Source organism: Sylvia atricapilla, chromosome 7, assembly GCF_009819655.1.
Source record: "Sylvia atricapilla isolate bSylAtr1 chromosome 7, bSylAtr1.pri, whole genome shotgun sequence".
NCBI lineage: Eukaryota > Metazoa > Chordata > Aves > Passeriformes > Sylviidae > Sylvia > Sylvia atricapilla.
Window position 1 is genome coordinate 20,553,940 of NC_089146.1, and position 23,061 is coordinate 20,577,000.

The window sequence follows — 23,061 nt, forward strand, 5'->3', positions numbered from 1 at the left end:
AGTGGCTTTTAATGTACTAGCACTGTGTAAAATAAAGTTCAGCTAACTATTACTGTAGTATTAAATGGTTCTCATGAGCAGTTTACATGGAATGCAGCATATATTTATGACATTAGTTCTGTGGGTCTAAAGAAGTATATAAACACATAACTTTTATTGATTTGGGATATATTGTATTCATTTATATTATTTCATGGTTTGAGTTGGAAGGGGAACCTGTGAACATCCAGTTTTATTGGGATTGATGGGTACAGAGTAGATTATGCTGCTGCCTCACTAGCATGATAATATACTTTTTTTCTGGTATATTTAGATAATAGGCAAGATGGGCACTTACACAATGTTACCTAACAAATTGCAGTATTTCTGTTACACTTCTCAAAAATACTCCTTTAAAAATTGTGGTTTAAGTTCTTGGCTCTCATCCTCTCAGTCTTGTGGTCACCTCCCAGTCCTGTCTTCCTCCCCCTAACACCCCTACAGAACTCAAGTCTTCAGTTGTCATAGTAATTTTATTTTTGTCTGGGTTTTGTTAATTGTATATTAGGAGAGAAAAGTCTTTGTTCTTGCAGTGTGTAGTTGTGTTAGACTCCTCTGGTATGCACACATCAGTACTTGGTGCTGTGTGGGAGGGGAGAGGTGTAGCTTTGCTCAATCTAGCATTCAGAAGGCTGGGAAACTCAGTTTTAACTCCAGTGTATATTTCAATATTTCAATGGATTGAATTTTTTTTTTTTTTTTTTTTTTTTTTTATGTTGGAAGATAATCATTCTCTGAGAAAATACAAGAGTTTTTTGACATATTCACAGTAAGATAATTTTCTGCACATTCTCTCTCAATTTTTTTTGTCATGCTGTTATCAAATTAGCTGCCAACAGTTATTGGTTTTACTTCTCTTTTATCTATGCACTTTGTAAGCCCAAAATAAAATTAATGGAAGCAGTAGGAGGAAGCAGCACAGGGTGTTGCATTAGGTAGGTAGCTATTGGGTTGCACACTGTTTCAAAAAATTCTTGAAGGCATATGTCCTCACTGAGGTTTCACTGTGTGCCAAGTTTAATAGGTTTGTTAAGGCTTGTGATGGTTGTAGCTATGCAAGTAGAATTCCTTCTGAAAGTATCTTTTCTCTCTACAGAAGGGGTTTGGTATTTCTGTAGAAATACCTGAATTTCCAGAACTAGAATACTGGCGGAAATGAAGGCAGGAAGGTAGACAGGAAAGAGCAGTGCTGATAAGGGGTAACATGCTGTCAATTTGTTCATGTTTGTCATGGACATTAGAACCTTTGACTTAAAGTGGTGCAATTTCTACTTTTTGTTGCACTTGAAGTACCTGGAAAAGTAGGATTTTTACATTAACACTGCATAGTCAAGAGAAACTTAAACATTAGCTCATGAAATATTGTTCTAGAGTATCAATCATTACAAATAATTATTAAATTCATGGAATAGGTAATTGTGTAGAAGTCTAGTTTAATCTCAATACTGCAAAAATTGCAAGTCTTTTTTTTCCATCTCACAAAAGGTAAAATTTTGCATTGTCAGTGTGCTAGTCTGACTGTTCTGCCGACTTCTTGAACACTTACGTTTTCTCATTTTCATTTAAAATGGCTAATATACTTTGTCCAAAGTTATTTTATACCTTCTCTTTTAAAGTCTGATGTAAAATACTTATCACAGTTGATGTATTTTATTCTTAAGTGATATATTTTTAACTGAAGCTACTGGCCCTTGTTTAGGTTCCAAGGGGTCTTGTAACACAGATGGGAAAATCACATGCTTAATGAGCATGAAGAATTATGTATATTGAGTGCTATCACAACCAGATTTGTCTAGTCTAGACATACACTTAATCCAACTCAGAGTAAATGTGTTTTATCTTTTGTATGAATAACTTTGTACTCTCAAAATATAATTAAAAATTAGATTTGAAAGGTTATAATGCATTTAAGACAGTCAAAGACCAACGATTTCTTCAATATAAACACTCACAAGTCTATTACATTTCTTGCATGGTAAGTAGAAGACTTATGCACTTGATGTTGTATATAAGGTGTATAAACAGAGACTTGTAGGTTTTGTCCACAAAAGCTGAGAAATTCATAGCATACTAGGTCAGATGATGCTAAAAAGCATTGTGTACATAGTCAATACATATTGCAGCTGAATAATTTCCAGCAATTCTTGAAGAGATTGTGTAGTGTCTTTTAAATGGAAGAAATATTGATCGGAAAATTAAGATGTGATTTTCGATTGCTCAAATCTAGGACTGGTGTAAGCATGCAAATTTCAGGATGCTCTTGCATCTTTATTGTGTCTATTTTTCCAAAATCACATACTGCTTTAATCAACACTTTCCCTCCCCCAAGGAAAAATGGCCACTTAAGCCAAATTGTACTGAGCATAAGTAATATCTGTCTGCAAGGCTAAGAGCATGAAAGTAATTTTTCAGTTTTGCGTTTGGATCCCTGAGATGAAAGGCCAGTGTGCTAATCCAGAAATTTTACATAAGACACTTTAAGTGACATAATGGTGTCATTAAATAGATACCTTTTATAAAATTACTGGATGCAGACCAAGCCATTTATGTCTGAAGTGTCTCTTTATAAGGACAGTTTGAAAAATAGTAATTTAAAAATGCAAAAACAATACCAGTGCCTATTTTGTCTTTCATACAGTAATAGAATTAAAAGAAATACAATTATAAATAATGTAATCCAAGACCAGGTTGGATGGGGCTTTGAGCAATTTGGTTTGCTGGAAGGTGTCAGTGCCCATGACAGGGGGATTGGAACCAGGTGATCTTGAAGGTCCCTTCCAACCCAAGCCTTTCTAGGTTTCTTTGTTCTATAATACAGTAGGAAAATGTTTCTACAATACGGTAATGTAAGGGCAGCATCCCACAAAGTTTTGAAGATAGCTGAGATGTTTATTAGAGATGGAGAATGTGGGAGATGGACTTGAATGTGCTTTAAAGGCTTTTAAAGGCTTAAGGAGCAGTGGTCAGAAAAACTGGTGATTGAGGTGAAATTTTTGAATGTAAAGTCTTTATTTAAAATAGAATATTTTCTTTAATGAATTATTGAGGGATTTGAGAGAAGGTCACAGGGATAATCATGGGTAAATCATTAGGATGGGCGTAACTGGAAATTCAGTACAGAATTATGTCTTAGACATAAATTACTAGCATAAAACATCACAATAGGATACTTCTTTATCTGCAGAGTTTGTTACAAATTGAATAAAGGTTTTGGGCCAGAAAAAGATTTGAGGAGGATTGAGAAAGAGGAATGTATATGGGAATGGGAAGAGATCCAGACTGAATTCAGAAGAATGGTAGTGTGTTTTTGTAAGAAGTTTAAGACTGTTAGAAGGCCAAGCCAGTATGTAGGCTTACAGAAAGATCTTGCCACCTTTGTATATCTAATATGTTCTAGGATATATGTGACAGTTTGTTTGAGGAGATCTGGAATTCCTGCTTTCTTCTAATACATAAAACTTTGTGAAACTAGCTTTACAAGTATCTACCTCAGATCCTTGTTTGAGGGAGCATGCTACTTTCATGTTAGCTCTGAAAGGATTAATAAACTGCTGAAAATTCAGTCTTCTGTTGTACAGTACTTGCAGATACTAAGTTACCTGCTTGTGACAGAGGATGAGGAGAAGCTAGTGATTCAGTGATGGATTATAGGGAAGAAGGAGGGTGGCAGATCAGCATTTTCTGTTATTATAGAAGAACTCGGGTTAGGTCCAGGGACTGTTTGGAGAGAGCTACTGACAGAGTCTCCTCCAGGGAAGGTATTGCAGCACTCATCCCGTTTCTTATGATGTAGGCCAAATAAATTTAGATCTGAAACTATTCTTGAAAAGAATTTTAGACCAATATTTGCACTGAATATGTACTCCTTATACTCAAGCAGGAACCTAAAAGTGGATTCTGGTGTAGCCATTGGTTGACCAGTCATCGTTCCTGCTTTGACTAGCATGAAACCAGTAAAACTTCCTACCCTTTTTATTGTGTACAAGAATGATCCCATGTGTATAAATGAAATCAAAGTGGGGCTAGCTTTAGCAGTCCCTATGGTTCAGGTGTGGGCAGGGAAAGGGAGTTTTTTCTGTCCTTTGGGATTCCAGTCTCTACAAGAAATCAGATTTTCCAGAGTATTTTGTACACAAAATGATAAGTGGTCTCGAAATTTAAAATGTAAAGCACTATGCTGAATAGTTGCCATGAAGGGTAGATAGAGCCGTATGTGTGTATGTGCCCATGAGAGGGTGAGTAGTAAGTGCACAGAGCTTTTAAAAAGTCTTTTTAAAATCTCAGTGGTTTAATGCACTTGGCCATTACTTGTCCTTTGTATAGTTTGACAAGGTTCAGTGGTACAATTAATGTTGCACTTTGTCTCCTCTCTGTCTTCAGTTCTTGAACAGATCTTTGATACGTTTTTTTTTTTTTTCAGTTTCTTCTTGCTTTCTTTGAACATCTAACATTCTTCATACAGTAACCAAGGAAATTGGCAATGTTTAGTGCCCTGCTCTGCTCATAATCCTCTTCTGTGGGCAGAAATCCTTTGGGAAAAAAACCTGTTTTTTCATCAGTTCAAGAAAGTGCTTGGCCATTTTCTAGCCCTAGTACTTTAGTCTCCTCTTGAATAAATTAGGCTTCAAGAAGTCAGAACTTGACCTTCAGACTGTGTTATCCGGCCTTGAAGTGTATCAAGAGCTACTGCCGAATAGCTATTTCTGCTAAAGTAAACCCCATGCTGATTATGCTGCATTGCTGTATGTGCAGGGAGAAACTCAACAAATGGCACACAAGGTGTTGGTGTGAGTCTTATGCAACAGGTCAAATTTCCCTTACTTATATGTCTGTTACCTGTTACTTTCAACATGCATAAACAAGTACTTGAAAAATTAGAAGAATTTCTTTACTTTTAATAAACTGAAGCTACATCTGTGAATGCAATGAAAACTCATCACATTGAACCAAGGAATTATTCATATTTAGACATGCTTTCTTCCTCATTTTCATGCAGTTGCTATAGGTACTGCCCATGTCCCATTCTTCCTCACTTCTTGTTTTTCTGCCTGTTGGTCAGGAACAGAGGCAAGACCAACCCAACAAAACAACAGCCACCTTAAGGACCTAAAGCGGTTATGACTGATCGTGTGTTTGGTTTGCATGGTAAGGTTTTGGTAACAGGGGGAGGGGGGCTCTACAAGGATGGCTTCTGTGAGAAACTTCTAGAAAGTTCCCTATACGTCCAATAGAGGCAATGCTAGGTGGCTCCAAGGCTGAGCCCATCATCTGCCAGCAGTGGAAGTGCCTCTGAGAGAACATATTTAAGAATGGAAAAAAGGTTGCTGTGCAACTGCAGCAGAAAAAAGAGAGAGAACATGTGAGATGAACAGCCCTGCAGACACCCTGGTCAGTGGAGGAGAAGGGAGGAGGTGCTCCAGGCCCTGGAGCAGAGATTTCCCCACAGCCTGTGGTGCCAACATGGTGAGACAGCTGTCCCTATGTGGGACCATGGGGGTGCAGAGACCCACCTGCAGACCTTTGGAGGCCCCTACCCACAGCAGGTGAATGCCTGGGGAAGGCTGTGATGCCTGCAGAAACCCCACAATGCACAGGCTCTGACAGGACCTGTGGACCTGTGAGAAGAGCCCATGCTGGAGCAAGTGCAGAGTGTGAGGAGTCTTCCTCCTGAGGAGGCAGAACCAGGAGAGGCAAAATGTGATGTACTGGCTGCAACCTGTGTTCCTTGTCCTGCTGCACCACTACAGGGAGGAGGTAGAGAAAACTGGGAGTGAAGTTGAACTTTGAGAGATAGGAGGGGTGGGGAAAGATGTTTCAAGATTTAGTTTTATTTGTCATTGCCTTACTGTGATTTGATTGATAATAAAACTGGTTTCCCCAAGCTGAGTCTGTTTTGCCTGTGATGATAATTAGTGAGCCATCTTCCCCATCCTTACCTCAACCACAAGCTCCTTGTTACATTTTCTCTCCTCTGTCCAGCTGAGGACGGAAGTGATGGCGTGGCTCTTGTGGGTACCAGATGTCTAGACAATGTCAACCCACAACAGGTCAAAGTGCCTCAACTGATGTAATTCTTTGGTAACACTGGAAATTTTAGCCCAGTTCCAGTCTGTCTAAGTTGCTTACTCTGGTAGTGACACTTCCTAAAATTTCTGATTTGAAGTTGTCCGTATTCAGTTGCTTTCAACCTTTATTATGTTTACATTATTTCAAGGCAACTGGGTTTTTACAGTTTAAAGTAGTTATATAAGAACATATTTACTCTGCTGCAGTGCAGTTTATAATGAGTACTTTGGGAACAGTACAAAGCAAGGTGAGTCAAACTTTAAGTTACACTTTCCAAGAATACATATCCATCCTCTTCACCCAGAGTTGACAGGCTCTTGGAATGTATCTCATATTTCATCACAGTTCCTGTATTTCATCTCCTTTTTCTGGCTGATCCCAATGGCTTTCTTGGACTTCTGACCAGTATCTTCACCAAACCTTATGCTTGGGCATCAAAAATGATAACTTGGAGACATCTTTGATTCCTTTCTTTTCCCATACTTTGCACATCCCTGCAGATGCAACTTCTTGCACTTGGTGTTTTTACTGAAACCTTTTTTGTTTGGCACCACTAAAATTCATATGAAGGACTGAGACCTGGGAGGAGGTGTTGAGTTGACATCCTTAATGCTTTTCCTTTATTTTCTGCTAGAATACTTTTTCCCCCCCTACTATTATTTAGTGCATTCTGATTTCTTCAGTCTTTTCCTCACTCTTGTTGCCTACTGTATAATTTCTTCTGACAACCTTTGCCCTAACATAGCTTTTCTGAGTTAGTCAATCCCATTCTCCCAGAGGTTAGCAATCAAATGATATCTAGACTGAATAGCAATTAGAGCCCTCGCCCTCAGCTTGTTTTGTATTAGCCTGAAAGCTAGGCTTCAATAGCTCATCATACTATCAACTGTATATGCAAGCCCTCAAATGTCATTTTTACTTTGGTGCCGTTGATTGTAACTTGTTGGATTGGTGTCTGTCACTGTCTTTTTGGGTATCTTGTTTTACAAGACTTGTAGGATGATCATAACATACATTTATGGTAATCCGAACATGGCTTGTGTGTGGGCAAGCGAAGCAGCAGCCAGACAACCCAGCAGACCTCTGAATGTAGGGTATCGCAACAAGTGTAGAGATGGAAAATGTGCTACTGGCTTCTCAGTTTTCCCGTAAGACTGAAGACTGCTCAGTCTGTGTATCTCATTTTCATTTTAGAATAAATTATTAGAGGTAAATGTTATCAAAATAGACTAAATTTCTGAAATTATCACCCCCTTTTTACTACATCACCCACTTATCTTCCTGTTTCACTTGGTTCACCTGTTTTAGTCTGCTGTACTGGGTGACTATTACGCTTTTGCCAACAGTTACAGGGGCTGATTTCCATGTGCCCCTCATTTTTTTTCTGTTCCTTTAGGGGTTTGGATTTGCCAACAAAACCTGCTGACAAATCTGTAATAATACAACAGTGTATAGTTGAAGGTTTTACGTGGTTTGAGAAAACTTACTAGCTTTACTGCAAGATTTATGCTTTATTTGGATTTTATGCTTTGGCCAGAGGGAACCATGCTATGTGAGTAAAAAAATGGTTCAGAAGTGCTGATAAATAAAATGTTCTCTCAGAATGCCTATCTTACAACAGTTAAACTTTGCTCTTATATTCTACTGATGACTAGAAACAGATACCCAGAGATGACAGTACCAGACTGGAAGGGTGTTATAGTCTGTTATAGTCCGGCTAAGCAAGTTTTTCTGTCATGTACCAAGTGGCAAAGCATTTCAGCATTGTAAAACAACCATTTATTACAGACTTACCCTACATGGCCTTTGTCATATTTGCTCTGGACATTCCTTGTACCACTCCAGAAATACAGAGAAAAATTCCAGACTGTATCTTCCTTAGCTGAAAATCTAAACTTTGCTTTGTCTTGGAGTCTGCATTATTTTCTCCTCTAGTGACCTTCAGGGGAATACACAGCTGATAGAATTTATTTTAAAGGCATTCTTCTCTTTGAAGCTGTGTTACAGTTCAAGCCAAAACTTCTGTTTAAAATGGCCAGTGAAAGAGAGTTTTAAGAAAAATCTGTTCTCCTTTTTTTTTTTTTTTTTCTTATTTAAAAATCTATTTCAAGACTGCTGCTAAGGAAATAGGAAGCTAATTGGTCTCTTAACAGTGTTATTCAGAGACTTGGTCTTTCTCAGCTTTGCTAGAGACCTGCACTACTGAGAAACCAGCAACATGGTGTGAAAAACCTGGTAGAAACAATAGGTACTTCTTTTTATAGCTGGTATCTCTTCAGAAACATAGACTGCAGCCAGAACGCGGCAGTAACAGATTTGCTTTCTCTTGTGCTGGAACACAGCATTCTATTTATCTCTGACAAGCGAAGGATATGTTGGACAAACTGCACTATTAAATACAGAAAACCTCATTTAAATAATGTTAGTGCCTTGACATAAATAGGGACAAGCTATACAAACATGAAGCTGATAACATTTTGCCCTCATCTTCGTTGTACACAGGAAACAAAAAACAGAAGTATATTTTAGTGGTTTCGTATTTAAGTTTCTTTCTTCCTCTGTCTTCAGACATGACTTCTTTGGAAAGTAGTGGAAAGTACTTGGATAATTTCTACCATATTCCTAGGCTGGGGGATAAAAACACTGTGCACTGGTAACTTTTCTCATTTTCTGTTCATTTTGTATTTGACAAACTTTTTTCAAAAACATTAAATACTAAAGTGCCTTCATAAGTTAGAGCCTTTGAATCCTCCAGAATGATTGTTCCATCCCTCCTTTTAAGTCCAGTTAGTCTAACTGGATATTTTTCTGCCTATGATAAGTGCATTCTAAATATTGCTATTGTATGTAATAAAAGGTAAACCTGCATATTACTATTAAATATATAAAAACTATTTAAAGCTAAGACTTAGCAGGCAGTGTGGAATCAAATGACTGAAGATAGTACTATTATAAGTTTACTCTTAAGGCTAATAAGCTGATCACCTCCACCCTGTGTGAACATACACTTTTATTAACCTGAATAATTGAGTTTGGTCTGAATATTAATTTCTTTAAGTCAAACAGTAAGGATTTTGAATCTTTATCAGAAAGGCCTTGGTGTGAGGGCAAAAACTCTTAGCTGTTACCAAGGGGATTTTTGTACCTTACTGGTTATTTTAGCAATCTTCTGTGGATTTCATAAGGTAGCTCTTGAGTGAAAATAATGGGTCGTAAAGCGCGTACATTTAGCCTAAACAACTGAGCTGTGATGGGTGGACTGTATGAACTGAACTCTATGAAAGAGCACTGTGATTGCAACACTAAGAAGTGGTAATGCTTGGCATAAGGGAGAGTAGCCTGTGTCCACTTACTCAGTGGTTGAATTATTTTATGGTCTCAGCTGAGTTTTAAAATTACTTTCCCTTGTATAAAGAATTTTACCCAAGTTTCATGGAAATTTCACCATTAATTAATTTATTTTTTACTGGCTAGGAAGGTAAAATGCTCTTGCCTTCCTGATCATTCATATTTTGGGTTTAGATTAACTGAAAAGCCATGCACTGGAGTTGAGAAGGGACCTATGTTGGATTAACTCTCTTTAAGTAATAGTAATTAACTCTCTTTAAGTAGACAGGGATAGGGAGCCATTTACCTTTCCCAGTGCCAAGAAGTTTTGCAAATAGCCTTGTGTCAGGTGTAAATGTACAAAGTTAGCATTATTAATATTTTAATGAAAAACATCTAAGACTTATTTTTATCAGGGCTAGCAAGACATGGTTCTTCCATTCTGATTTAAGGGCTAATATGAGTAAAAGTCTGAAATTACTTGACTATAGACAGCTATTGTAAAAAGGATCTGTGCATTCCAAGTTAATCTTTATTTTCTAGTCCCTTTTTTCATAACTGTCTCTTTTTCATTATAGCTCTTCTTTAAAAGACTTGGGAAAAAGTTATTGATACCAGTCAGTGTAAACTTCATTACCCCATTGAGATTTTTCAGATTTATGATGATTACTCTAAATCACTCTAGGAATTGCTATGAACAAGATGGAGAAGAGTTTTCATAAATTTCAGAGTAGATTTTCTTCTAGAAAGAGACAGATTTAGGTAATGTTGGTAGATTCTTAGCTGCCTGGTGATAGGCACTGGTGACTCATAAATTTACAGAGTGGTACTCCAAAGTTAATCTGCCGCAATAGCCCTTGGACTTTTCCACTTTTTCAGGTCTGAGCAGAACTTTATACTCAGTGCCCATCAGATGAAGTGATAGATCGAGCCTAAGCCTCTATTTCTACTGGTGCTAGGGTAGGCTGAGGTTTGCCATTTAAGATTCTTTAAATGCCAGCCTGTATAACCTCCTATTAACTATTTGCCATTTGATTTCCAGTGTTCCCTCCGTTTAAACTGACAATTTTATTTCACCTATAAAAACTAGATCTGGGAACCTATTCATCCATAGCCCTTGTAAATAATTAATGCAAATAAATGATTTAGCTTCTCTGAGGTGTGTTTATCTTGTGTAAGTACTCCTTTGACAGCTTAATCATTTGGCAGGTCTGCTAATTTCTTTCATTTCTCCTGTTCCGTGGAAGTGTATTAACTGAAATTTTTGCTGATGATATTTAAATTTCCTCACAACTTTCTAGCTATTTACACACATCTTAACATTTGTATTTGAAGTATCTCTTTCACTGGTTTTATTTGGAATCTCCCTAGTTTGAAAAAAATTTTTGGTAAGGTAGATTAACTTGAGACTCGCTATTTAAATAAATTGTTTGATCCATCCCTATCTTTCCTTATAAATAATGTGCATTCTTTTTAAGGAGTTTATTGTGGGCTTTACTTCTGTTGATCCCTTTGTATTTCTCACTCCTACTTGGTCCTTGGTGGTAATGACTGTTGATGGTGATAAATCTTTCACTTTTAATCTATTTATTACTGCCATTCCTGCTTGCAGGATGTTGAACTTCACAGTGTTGCTGTTGCTATTTAATTCTTCAATTACTGTAATATTTTGGGCCAAGTGTCATCTAATTATCATGTAGTTTACAAGAGTCTCACTTTCTGCTCTAAAAGAAGTTGTACCATGAGTTAATTGTCCAAAATGTGGCAGTGGCTTTTTGTTCAGTTTTATACAGGGAAATGTAAACTTCTGTAACTATTTTATTTCTATTTATAACTATATTTTGTTTCTGTTGACCAATATTGTAAAATGGAATGTATCAAATTCAAGATTAAATGATGATATTCGTATTTAAACTTTCCTGTTGTGTCTTTCAAACTCTGTTTCTCTTCAGTTTTACTGACGTTGTCTTTGCCATGATTGCATGTCATATTGTCCTCATTCTGCCATTTTTTTCCAGTATCATGATGTGATTGTCATAACCTTTGTTTCAAAGAACTTTGCTGGTATATTTTTGCACATAACCTATTGCAATTTGGAGATCTGCATAATTTAACCTTCCTTTTTAGAATACAACATATTTACACATCTAAAGGAGCAGTCATGTGAGGAGGTATAAGAGCTCTACCAATCTTAATGAGTTCAATCTGTTACCTTGATGTACAGAAACAGATTTCACTTCCCCTGCCCCGTGTTGAAAAGTGAAACTGAGGGACTAATGCTGACTTGCTCAAAGGCAGGTGGCAAGTATGTCTTTTAAAAGTAAGAATTGGACCTTTTTGCCTATAGGCAATATAAAGTATCTTTTGTTACTTCTTTGCATTGCTGTTCAGTTTCTATTTTTGGTGTAATTTTTTCATTCTTGGATGGTCGTGGGTGGTTGGATTAGATAGGACATGGAATTTTGTACCAGGAGTCTGAAGGAGGGGAGTGACTCTGTGGGCTGCGTAATACAGACAGTTGCCATAGTGTCATAGTAAATATAGTGCCACGGAAGATTATTACAGAAAATAAGTAGAAATTGTTTTAGTTGATAATATATGCATACTGTTAACATGGAATTTAACAAGTTTTTAATGCTTTCTAAAAGAATATTTAGGTCTAAAAGAGTTCTTTATGTTTTGAGGCAACAAATTCATTAATTGCTGAAGAAACTGACATCTTCTTACATTGGAATAAAGGCTTTTTGCTCTTTCAAATGTCATTTTTAAAAAGGTTAGATTATGGAAAAAGTATGAGATTTTTATGGGTTGTGGAAGGAAAGACAGACAATTTTCCCAGACTTTGCTATTCATTCTTTGCACTTTGGTTTTGTTGCAAGACAGAATACAGAAGCAGTGTTCCTTCTGCCTCTTGAAGGTATACTGTGTTCCAAATGAGAAGTCAAGATGTGTACAGTTAGACATTGTATGCACCTTGTTTTAATGACAGATACGGATTTCTAGAAAATGCGTGAATTCTTTTGGCCTGGAAATCTTCCCTTTGTAGGAAATATTGGAAGCTGACATTTTAACTCTAGACTGGGATATTTAAAGGGAAAGTCTTGCATTCACAGCTGATAAAGAAGACAGTAAACATCACTAACATGCTATTTCTTTCTAATAACAGTTGTGACTTCACCTCTTAAATATTTTTATGCATCCCAAATTTTGCTGATTCTCACTAAAACCAAAACAGACTATTGATACAAGTTGTAAACCAGTTCAAAATGCTAGATGTTTCCAAGCACCTTCATGTAGTTAAAATACACTCCAAATTCCTCTACCCTTTGCCAGTATCAATAAGCAAAAAATTTTGTCTAGCAGGCAGCAGGGTTGGGAATTGGAGAAAAAATGCTGCAGGCAAATAGCCTGATTATTAACACTAAAGAGGTTAGCAGAGAATCAGGCCAGCATTTCAGAAGAATTATGGCACCCTGGAGTGTTAAGACTTTTCAAAGCCTGGTTTTGTATACAATAACTCTACATTTAACAAAAATGTGACTGAAATGATAATATAAGTACAGAAATGTGCAGTGTTTTATTTGGGGGGAGGAGGGGATAATTTTAGAAATCATAAGCTAAAGTTAGGTGCTTTTTTCTTTATAAATAAAAGTGCCTGATATTTTTTAGAAGTGCTGACTACCCACTGTGTCAATGGCTATACAGAAGCATTAAGAATCATAAATGTCAGGTCATGTTGGTGTAGGCACCTAAATATGGAATCTGTGTGCTAGTGGTTCTTTTTCTGTAGGCTCTACCTGGCTTTTTTTCACACGTTAGGACTTTGGTTTGAAATTTTAAATTCCTCAGTGCAGGGCATATGTTTGTGCTGTTTCTGCAGATTGGAACTTCCGAAACAGATGGCATGAAGATTCTGAAGAAGCAGACTTGGACACCCTCTCTTAAAAGTCTATGAACATATTATTTAATTATTGTAGTGGAGATGACGATTGAGTGGGGAAGAAGACTCGGGGGAGTAGAGTCCAGCTTTGCTTGCTCCTCCCTCCTCCCACACTGCTTACCTTATGTGCTCTTTTACTTATTCTTTTAAACAATTGCTGGTATTTTGCCTCTTCTGGTTACTTTTTAGTGTAAAAACTAGGGTCTTCTTTCTTTTCTTTGGTTAAATATTTGATTTTATTTTTCAACATTTACTTTACATTCTGAGTTCATTGGATTAGTGAAATGTATTTCATTTATATTATATTTATTTGATAATATTTTTTATTTTGAAGCAACATTTCTTATAAAAATGGTTTTTGGAGTGATAAAGATGAATTGCATGTAATTCTGGGATCTTGGCTGATTTTTAATATATTGAAAAACTGAAAGAGAACATGTGGGAATGCTACACCACCTTTCCTGCTCCCATAGACAGTGAAAATGATTCATGCTTGTCATGCTGAGCTTGGTGTTTTCCTCTTATAGGAAGATCTTGGAGCTGTTAATTTCTTACTTCCAGTGACTTAAACAGAAGCTGTTGAGGTGTTTCTTTTTCCAGCTGTGACCGTTTCGGGTTGAAACCGGGCAGAAACACCCAACTTGTGTAGTGGTTTTAGTTCACCTATTTTCATTTCCTGGCCAATGCACCAATTACTGTAGTGGTTTGAAGTTTCCTCCTTCACTGGCCTTGTTATCTTCATGTTGTCTCCCTACATGTCTTCACTCTGTCCTTTTCTCTCACTCAGAGAGGATGCAGTGTTTTGCAAGTTTCATCTGTGCAAGGAAAGAGTCAATATTCTCACCTGGGCCTGCAGAGAGCATGACGGTTTGTTCCGGGCAGTGCAGAGCTGCCCCCGGTCTCAAGCTGCATGATTCCAAGGGAACTATAGTTGGATATTAGGAAGCAGTTTTCCACTGAAAGCATGATTAAATACTGGAATAGTCTGCCTGGGGAGGTAGTGGAGTCACCCTCCCTGGATGTATTTAAAAAGAGACTAGATGTGGCACTCAGTGCCATGATCTAGTTGAGGTGTCAGGGCTGGGTTGGACTCAATGATCTTGAAGGTCTCTTCCAAGCTACACATTCTGTAATTCTGTGATCTCTCGTGCGGCTTGGGCTATTCCCTAGGCAAGGGCTCTTGGTAGCGGTGGCTGGAGCTGTTTATAGTAGAGGATTCTTCAAAAGCCGCGCTGGGAGGGGAAGGTGGCCAGGATCTCACCAGTGGCATGCCCACAGCTGCAGCTTCCCCAGTTCACGTGCCCGGCAGCCGCTGGGGCCCGATCCGGCTGGGACGGGGCGTTCTGTCCTCCCCTTGGCCTGGCCGGCAGTCACCGGCCCAGCCCAGCCCTCGTGGCAAGGCGGGAGCCGAGCCGCCTGGCTTCTTCCCAGGCCAGGAGGAAAAAGGGCTTCCTGGGATTTTTCCCGATTTTTAACGTGTATTCCCAGAGGTGTGTCAGCTTTCTAGTGGCGTGGCCAGATGTCAACATTCAAACCTAGTCACTGATTGGTTTAATCACAGCTTTTCTTAGAAAAATCACTTCCGTAGGTGTCTTCCTTTTCTCACCAAATGTTAATAAATGCAAACCCACTCATTAGTCTTGGGAAGAACTAAAACCTCCTTGCATTTATAAACTAGACCAGAAAGAAGATTTCAGTGTGGCTGAGGCAACTTTTTCTGCCTACTAATAGGTATAGTCCAGGGAAGTGAAACAGCTTGCTTTGGAGCAAAGTTTGAGAGTGTAGGGTAATGAAAATTGTAATGAGAGCTTGTTCTCAGTTAGCAGCTCTTTTCTTGTGTACTACTTCTCAGACAAATTTTTCAGTGGACAACAGAAAAGGGAAAAAGTGAGGATGACTGGTCAGTCAAATACATGGTGAGAACCACTAATAAAAATAAAGGGATCACTCAAGCTTACGTATTTCTGGAGGAAATCAGCATAGCTGCATTTTAGCATAGCTCTGCCACCCTTTAATTCTCAAAACATCCTCTACTTCTAGGAAGAGAAGTATTGCAACATGTTTCCAAGAAAAAATGGGATTTTGAATTTATCCTTTTTCATCTGGTCTGCTCCCTTTGGAATAAATACATTCCCAGCAATCTTAGAGGAGACTGCTTCAAACACAGCACCAAGTGCATACTGAGCAATTTCTAATTAAAAAAAATCCTCAAAGATCACTGTGAGGAGATTTACACCAATTCGTTAAGCAAAATGTGTAACAGAAATTGATGAGAGTCTATTAGGTGACTCTTGTCTTCTGCTGCATCTGAATCCCTTGCAAGGAAGAGAAAAAGATCACAGCATTTGTGTTTTATAAGATACCCAATCATAGCTGTGAGCTGGGGTGATGTGTTGTCCTAGACTTGAGCAGGATTTATTTCCCTATACTGAGAGAGCTGAGTGAGAATACTCACAGAGAATATAAACTGCAGTTTTTTCTCCTTGTTTTTTTTGTTGTGTTGTTTTGTTTTGCTTTAGCTGAGCTCCAGTAGTCCAAGGCCACCTCCAAGGCTTTCTGCTCCCTGAGCTGTATGGCCACAGGCAGCTCATTATCATGACTTGTGTTGCTGTCTCCAGCATTTTAAAAACTCTTTTTCTGTTTCTCTAGCAATGAGAGTGAAGTCGTCTGCACTGCGACTCTTAACCCTTTTAAAAAGAATTTCTGTTAAAATATCCGTCAAGAGCCTCAGCATGGGCTGTACGTGCTCTTGCTGTAAAATAAGCATATCACTGAACTTGATGAGTGCCTGGGGAAAGCTGCAGTTGCCGCTCTGTGCCATAGAGTCCCTAGCCAGCATGCTCACATGGATTCCCACCCTGGCTTTATTGCAAGAATATTGGGAGACAGAACAGAATATTTCAGCTGGAAGGGACTTAGAGCCATCGTCAATACTTGGAACGTTGTTTCAGTTCTTTCCTTTGCTTGCACCTTCTTTAGTGTCTCTCTCCTTTCTGGCATTTCAGCCTGTCAAACCCTTTAGGTTTAGCCTGACACAGACTTGCTGGACGGACTAATGAAGCTGTCTGTGACCTTCAGTGCTGCCCAGAGTAGGATCTCTTTCAAGGCGATGGGATGCTGGTTCCTCTAGTCACCCCTACAGCCTTCCATCCCATTTAGAGTGCACCGTGCCAGACACATATTTTGATTTCATCTTTGAATCATTGTAAATGTTGCAGGAATTTAAATATTTCATGTTGGTTTATCTTGAATAAACCAAGCCAAACATAATTTCTGTGTGACTGCAGTAGGACTTTGTGTGTGTGCAACCAGGCTTTGCTGCAAGCAGGCTGCATGGCTGCTGGTCTCTTTGCTTAGCAGAGGGAAGGAACACTGCAAAAGAACAGACCTTTACAAAACCAACCATAGTCATCCTCCATGGCCACTTTGGCAGTATTGAATTCAGTAGCAATGTGCTCTTTTTGCCTTTCGTATTAAATGGAAGTACTGAGCTGCAGCTTAAGCCCGTGTTAACACTGGATCTTTTTTCTCTGAGGTCTGCCTATTTCCCTTGAAAGTCCCAGCTTTGAGGTGGTTGATTCATGAGTAGAGAGAGGTTTTTCAGTACTTCAGGAGAATGAATTTAATGTTTGCCATATCCTAAAGATTGGTGTTGTGGCATGGGTGGTTGAAATTGTATGGAGCTGTTGACCTGTCAACATTTATTTGATGCACTATTAAAGCAAATTATCATGGACTTCACTCTCGTTTAACACGCAGGGCCAAAGTTTGGAACCAAACTTCTGTATCTCCTTAGTTCCACTGAGCAAAATAGGTTTTGGAGGTGAGTGAGGCTGATATTTAAAATATCAGTGTGGTTTACAAATGGAGTCCTTTTTCCTTGATCTGATGTTTGGAAAACATGAGTGAGAGGACCTGTTTTTTTAATATTATTTTTGGGTTTTTTTCTGTTGGTGAGAAGACGCTGGTGGCACGAGATACAGCTGGAGTTCCTTGCTCACTTTCCTACCAAGTTCAGCACAAACCAGAGAGGGAGCTGCCTTGACAAGTCAGGGCACAATACACTGCTGATTGTTTATTAGATGCTTGAAATGAGCATGTATTCGGTAAGGCAGCTGTTAAGAGTGACTGACAGTAACAGGCTTGTTCGTCTTTAAAGTGAGAACTTGTACCTTGCTGTTTAATGAGGGGTTTACAATGGTATTTAGGTTTTGTGCATAAATTTCAGGAAAGCTTTGTCTTGCATTTTCATGAATATGGATAAATTCAATAAACTGAGAGGAGTATTTTGTCAGTTAAAAGCATTTTGGACACCCTTTAAACTGAGGATATGTGTGAGTTCTTGCTTGTCAAAATTCAAAGCCACTCTCTAACATCTTATTTTATTGTCTACAGAACTGTGAGCATCTTGAGTCTGATTGCCATTCTCTGAACTAACTCCTTTATCAAATCTTTCTACAGTTCTGCAGTCATAAAGTTCTTGAGTTTCACTATTTATGCTCTGTGGTTTCTTTTTCAGCTTACAGTTTCAACTGCTTTTATTTATCTCTCCATTAATTTTTTTAAGCTAATGCATCAGTCTGTCCAGTGTCCTGTGACGAGGAATATCCAGTAGCTGAATTTAGAAGTGGAATATGCTTTGCTTAACTGTTCTGTTCTCAATTATGCTATTGCACTAGAGAGGAATGGCTGTCTTTCATGTTGCATTCTGTGTGTGTGGGTTCTTGTCTCAGTCATGAAGCTGAGAGAGCAACATAGATGGAGTAACTGAAGTAAAGATTAAACTTATGGATATTTTAGGGTTTTTTATTTCTTGCAGGTAGTCAAAGTGTATAGTGAAGATGATACTAGTAGAGCTTTGGAAGTACCAAGTGATATAACAGCCAGAGATGTGTGTCAGCTCTTGATATTGAAAAACCACTATGTTGATGACCACAGCTGGACTCTCTTTGAACAACTTACCCACACAGGTTTAGGTAAGACTAATAATCCATAATGATGTGATGATAAATTAGGTATTTGGTTTTCATTTTCACATGGAAGTACAATTCTAATAGAAAGGCTTGGAAGCAGAATGATGGGAAGTCTTGTGTGAATTTTTTCTTTTTGTGGTCGTTGCTTCTGATTATTTTTTAAAGCATAGGTATAAACTAGATTTTTTCATGGTATATTTGCTTCACACTGCTTGATCTGCATCTGTAAGAATGATTTGGAAGACACTAAGAGTTAAAGTTCTTACTGCAAATTCTTCCTTGCTCTGTCATGCTTTTCTCTAGCAGTTCTTCCTTTTATGGGTGGTATTTCCTGCTTATCTCTACAAAGAGTTGTGTTATTTTAATTGCAAATAAAATCCTCTTTGTTCCCAGCACACCTGAGTAAAATATCAGACATCAGGGACAGAAAGAGGTCACACAGTGCTATTTTATCTTTACTACAGGACTTGGTTTTCAGAAATAATATCAGAGTGGGCTGTCACTATTTCCTTCACTACATTCAGTTTGGCTAGATTTATGGTGAACTCTGGGACAGTGCTACTTTAAAAGGAAAACAAAACCATTCCTCTAAACTTCCACATAGGATCAGGGAACTCTGTTGAAGTGATGCCACGTGTAGTATTTTAAGTTGCTGGTAACAAGATGTTCCGAAATCCTTTCAAATCATCAGTGTAGTAAAACTCCTATTTTTCTATAATATAATGTGTAATCCATGGTTTCAAAATGTGTAATCCATGGTTTCAAAATAAAACTTCTGATCTCTGTTCTTTTTTAAAGTGTATAGGTGTACTTTGCAGTGTAAAAAACATAAGGCAAATTAATTGTAGGGAGAAAGGAGATGTTTGCAGAGATGTAAAAAATGCAAAATTCAGGGAAGACTTTCCTTAGCGAGAGAGAGTTTAGAAGCCCACTGCTGGAATGTAATATTGAACTGAATTTCAAGTTAGACAATCGTACTTGTTTTTACAGCACTGTGTTTCAGTACTGTATTGTGTCTGCTTTTGATAGGAAATTATGTTAAAAAAAAAATCTACTAGAAGACAAATGCCAAAGAAGTATGGTTATAATTTCACATCACTCAAAATTTCCATATTATTCTTGAACTTTGGCACTGTACTAGAGCTAAAAAAGGTAGTACTTCTGCAACTTCAAGGGCAGTTCCATCTGCTAGTGCAAAGTGTGGCTTGAAAAAGAGGATGTTCTGGATGCCTTCCTGCATTCTAAAATACATAGAAAACTCCATGGAGTTCTTAATTCTCAAGAGACTGCACTGGTACCTGGTAACTCCAATGCTGTTGATTTTAACAAAAAGATGTACACACTACAGACAAAAATCAACCCCCACAAACTTCATTCCTGGCCACTCCCTCCATTCCAGATATTTAAATATGGCTAAAAGCTATTGATAGAGTCCATTTCTCTAGATGTATCTGGGGAATCTGGCCTTGTGCATTTGTTGAAAATAAACATGACTGTGCATCTCTGACTCAGTTATGTTTAACAGCTGTACTTTAAGGATGAACTACAAAAACTAAAACTATTTTTTGCCCTATTATACTCCTTTATCCTATGAAGGCTGACACGTTTTTCAAATATCTTTTCTTGCTTTGTAAGATTTCAAAGATATTTGTAACCTTTTACACCGCATGTATCCGCTGTAAGGTGCTTCCAACGCAGAGTAAAGACGGAGTTAAATCTGTGTCGAGACTGAAAATGACTACTGTGGAAGAGGTAGTGAAATAGCTTTAGAAAAAAGTACTAGAGAAACAGTAGAAGTGTTTTCTGTATTTTATAGTGTAGCTGGTGTTCAAGTAGTTTAGTAACTATTGAAGAAGACACATTTGTGAAAGCATGCCAGAACAATAGTGGCACTGTTTCTCCAGCTTTCTGTATTTGCACAGTACACTTTTTGACAAGTGGTGTGTTTACTTCAATCTGGAGGATTTCTTGAAAGATTTCAATATCAAATAATTAATGAAGTTGATTTTCCTAATATTCTGATATTCTTGAAATTGCTGAAGACTTTCATTCACCATGCAGTTTTATAATTGCTTCAGCTGCTTTCAGTGTAGTCCTAGAAAAGGGTGAAGGCTTAATTTTAAAAGTAAAATAATTTCCTTCATGATGAGGTTGGCAATTCAACATTACTGGCCAAGGAAAGGAACAATTTGAGATATCCCCTATGTATTTTTAGAGTACTGGACAATAATGAAGTTATTTTTACCATACTGATTTAGATCTGGTTTTGTTAGAAAGCATTAACATATTCATCTTGACTTGCTTGAAGTAGATTCATAAGCACTGGAAGAGTAGCTTGAAGAAATATTTTCCAAATTATGAATTAGTTTGGGATTGCTTTGTGTTTGTTGTTGTTGTTGTGTGTTTTACCAATGTAAATTTGGAAAGTCTTTTTAATCTCGTAAGTAAAGTGAATTGGCATTGAAAGAAGTACTGTGAGCAAATGTATGTGTCTGTGTAAACTCCAGGAGAATGTGGATTAATAATTCATCCATCAATTAGTGAACATTTTCTTTAAAAATCTAACAGCTGTCTGAATACTACTGAATTAGATATAATTGCATGAATCTTAGTGAGCTGAGCACAGTGTTCTACTTTTAATCAAGACAGACATTAATTACATCACTGGATTGTGCCTTCATTGCTGTGTGGAGGTATCTGCTGTGAAAGTTTAAAAAGGAAAAAAACCCAACAAAATTCTCACCTAAAGCAAAGCACGAACCCACATTCTCTGTGTTTCAGTTTTCACAAACGTTCTGCCCTTCAGTGCAGAGCTCTGTTGTTGAGCACTAAGGATGGTTGTGTCCTCACTGCACTCAGCCCCCTGCTGCTGCCTTGTCAGCCAGGAAGCTCAGCCTTCCTCTCCACCTCCCAAGTTTGGAGTAGCAGGGATTCTATTTCAAATACCTGAAGTACAGCAATTCTTGCAGCTCTATTAATCAGTATATTTCAGAACTGTGTCTTTCTGGTACGTGTTCTTTTTATCCTAACATATTGAATTCAAATACATTTTTGAATGTTTTTCACAGTATATAAGATCATTGAAAGCATCTGAAATGTGTCTAAATTTGGATGATGCTATGTCATCCCTGCCACCAAGTACCTTGGTGCTGGGAGTCCCATACTTCCACTGCAATTCCCCTGAGCAGGGCAGGCTGTGTAAAAGAACAGTTATCCATAACTGCTCCCCTTTATAAGGGAAGTACTATCTTCATCTGGAAAGTTTTCTTTTTCTATTGAGAAATTTTTGTGCTGACTGTAGACAGTTTTCTGTTTGCTTCTGCAGCTGAACACACATGTTCTAGGGCGCTCCTCTTTTGAGAAGAGAGTGGTGCCTTGGCCAGGCACATCATCAGTATCTTTCAGTCACATTTTGATTTCACTCTGCATTCTTTCAGGTAGTCTGTGAAGGCTGGGAAGGTTCATAAAGCATTACTTGCGCAATAGTGCTGAGCAATGTCTTCCTATTTTTTATTTAGTTTAAAATTTTTCCCCACTGGGTGGCTTTTTGAAATGTGTTTTGTCATGTACTCCACATGTACATGTGTTTTGTCATGTACTGGAGTACATTTATTTTCATGTGCAGTAAATACTTTTCATAGTTAAGGGAGGCTGTTGTGGACTGTAGCAGGTGCTCCTCATGTTAGAGATAGCAGTAATAAAGAGATGATAGAAAGGGAGGTAGAAACTCTCCATTCTAGTTGGAAGACAAAAATGATCAACCTAAACTGAAGGGCAGCTTTTTTGTGTCACCATTTAGGGGTGTGATTACAGGGCTGTTTTTTGGAGGGCACTCAGTGTTTCAGTTCCTTCAAAACAGTAAGTTTACTCACTTGTAAAATATTTTTTGCTGTGACACCTTAAAAATAAAGAAATATCAGCACCTTTACCCATCCTTTGGGGTGATGCACAATGTCATATTTTTCTACCAAGAAGTAAGTCTTGAGGAAATGGTGTTTTCTTAAATGTCACAATGCCAAGCATTTAAGAGTTTTAAATGTCATCTCAGAGGAGCACTTTCTCTCTATAAAACTGAAAGAAAAAAAAATGCTGTTTTTAACTAAGAGCTTCAGTTCTTTAGTGTCTCTTTACCCTCGCATCTGAAGAATGTGTCTTGGAGTAGAACAACCTGCACAAGGTTTTAAAATGTTTAATTTCCTTTCATTATTTTTTGTTTTGTTTTCTTTTGGTTTGTTTTGTTTTCTGAATTTCTTTATGGTTTTATTTGCTTCATTTAATCTGGTTACAAAAATGGGATTTTCATATAGCAACCTTAATCTCTGTCCTTTTAGATTCAAGGATTAGTTAAATTCAATGAAGAATGGGTTAAATTCAATGGAAGTTTAACTTTGCTCCACTTTATCTGTAGATTATGAGAGTTCTTTGTCTTCTGCTAGTCATGAGCTTGATACTTGCTTTTGCATTTTGTTTTAATTTTTTTGATTTTCTTACAGGAAGAGCTCTAGAAGACCACGAATTAGTGATGGAAGTCCAGTCAAACTGGGTAATGGAAGAGGAAACCAAACTGTATTTTAGAAAAAATTATGCAAAGTATGAGTTTTTTAAAAATCCACTGGTAAGTCCTAACATTATATCTGTGAAGTGATGCAATTACTGTTCTAAAAAGCAGTCTTTTTTCTTGCACACAGATAGTCAGAGTTTAAATATTTTAGTGTA

The 23,061-nt window shown here is 37.7% G+C and overlaps 1 protein-coding gene across 2 annotated transcripts in view; it reads left to right on the forward strand.

The window, feature by feature from the left end:
• GRB14 (growth factor receptor bound protein 14) overlaps positions 1 to 23,061 on the forward strand; it is a 60,539-nt gene that overhangs the window by 16,622 nt on the left and 20,856 nt on the right. For both annotated transcript variants that reach the window (XM_066322879.1, XM_066322878.1), the window contains 2 exons: positions 18,192 to 18,348; positions 22,839 to 22,960. In XM_066322879.1, the coding sequence (XP_066178976.1) occupies positions 18,192 to 18,348; positions 22,839 to 22,960 (279 nt within the window). The remainder of the gene's footprint in view (positions 1 to 18,191; positions 18,349 to 22,838; positions 22,961 to 23,061) is intronic.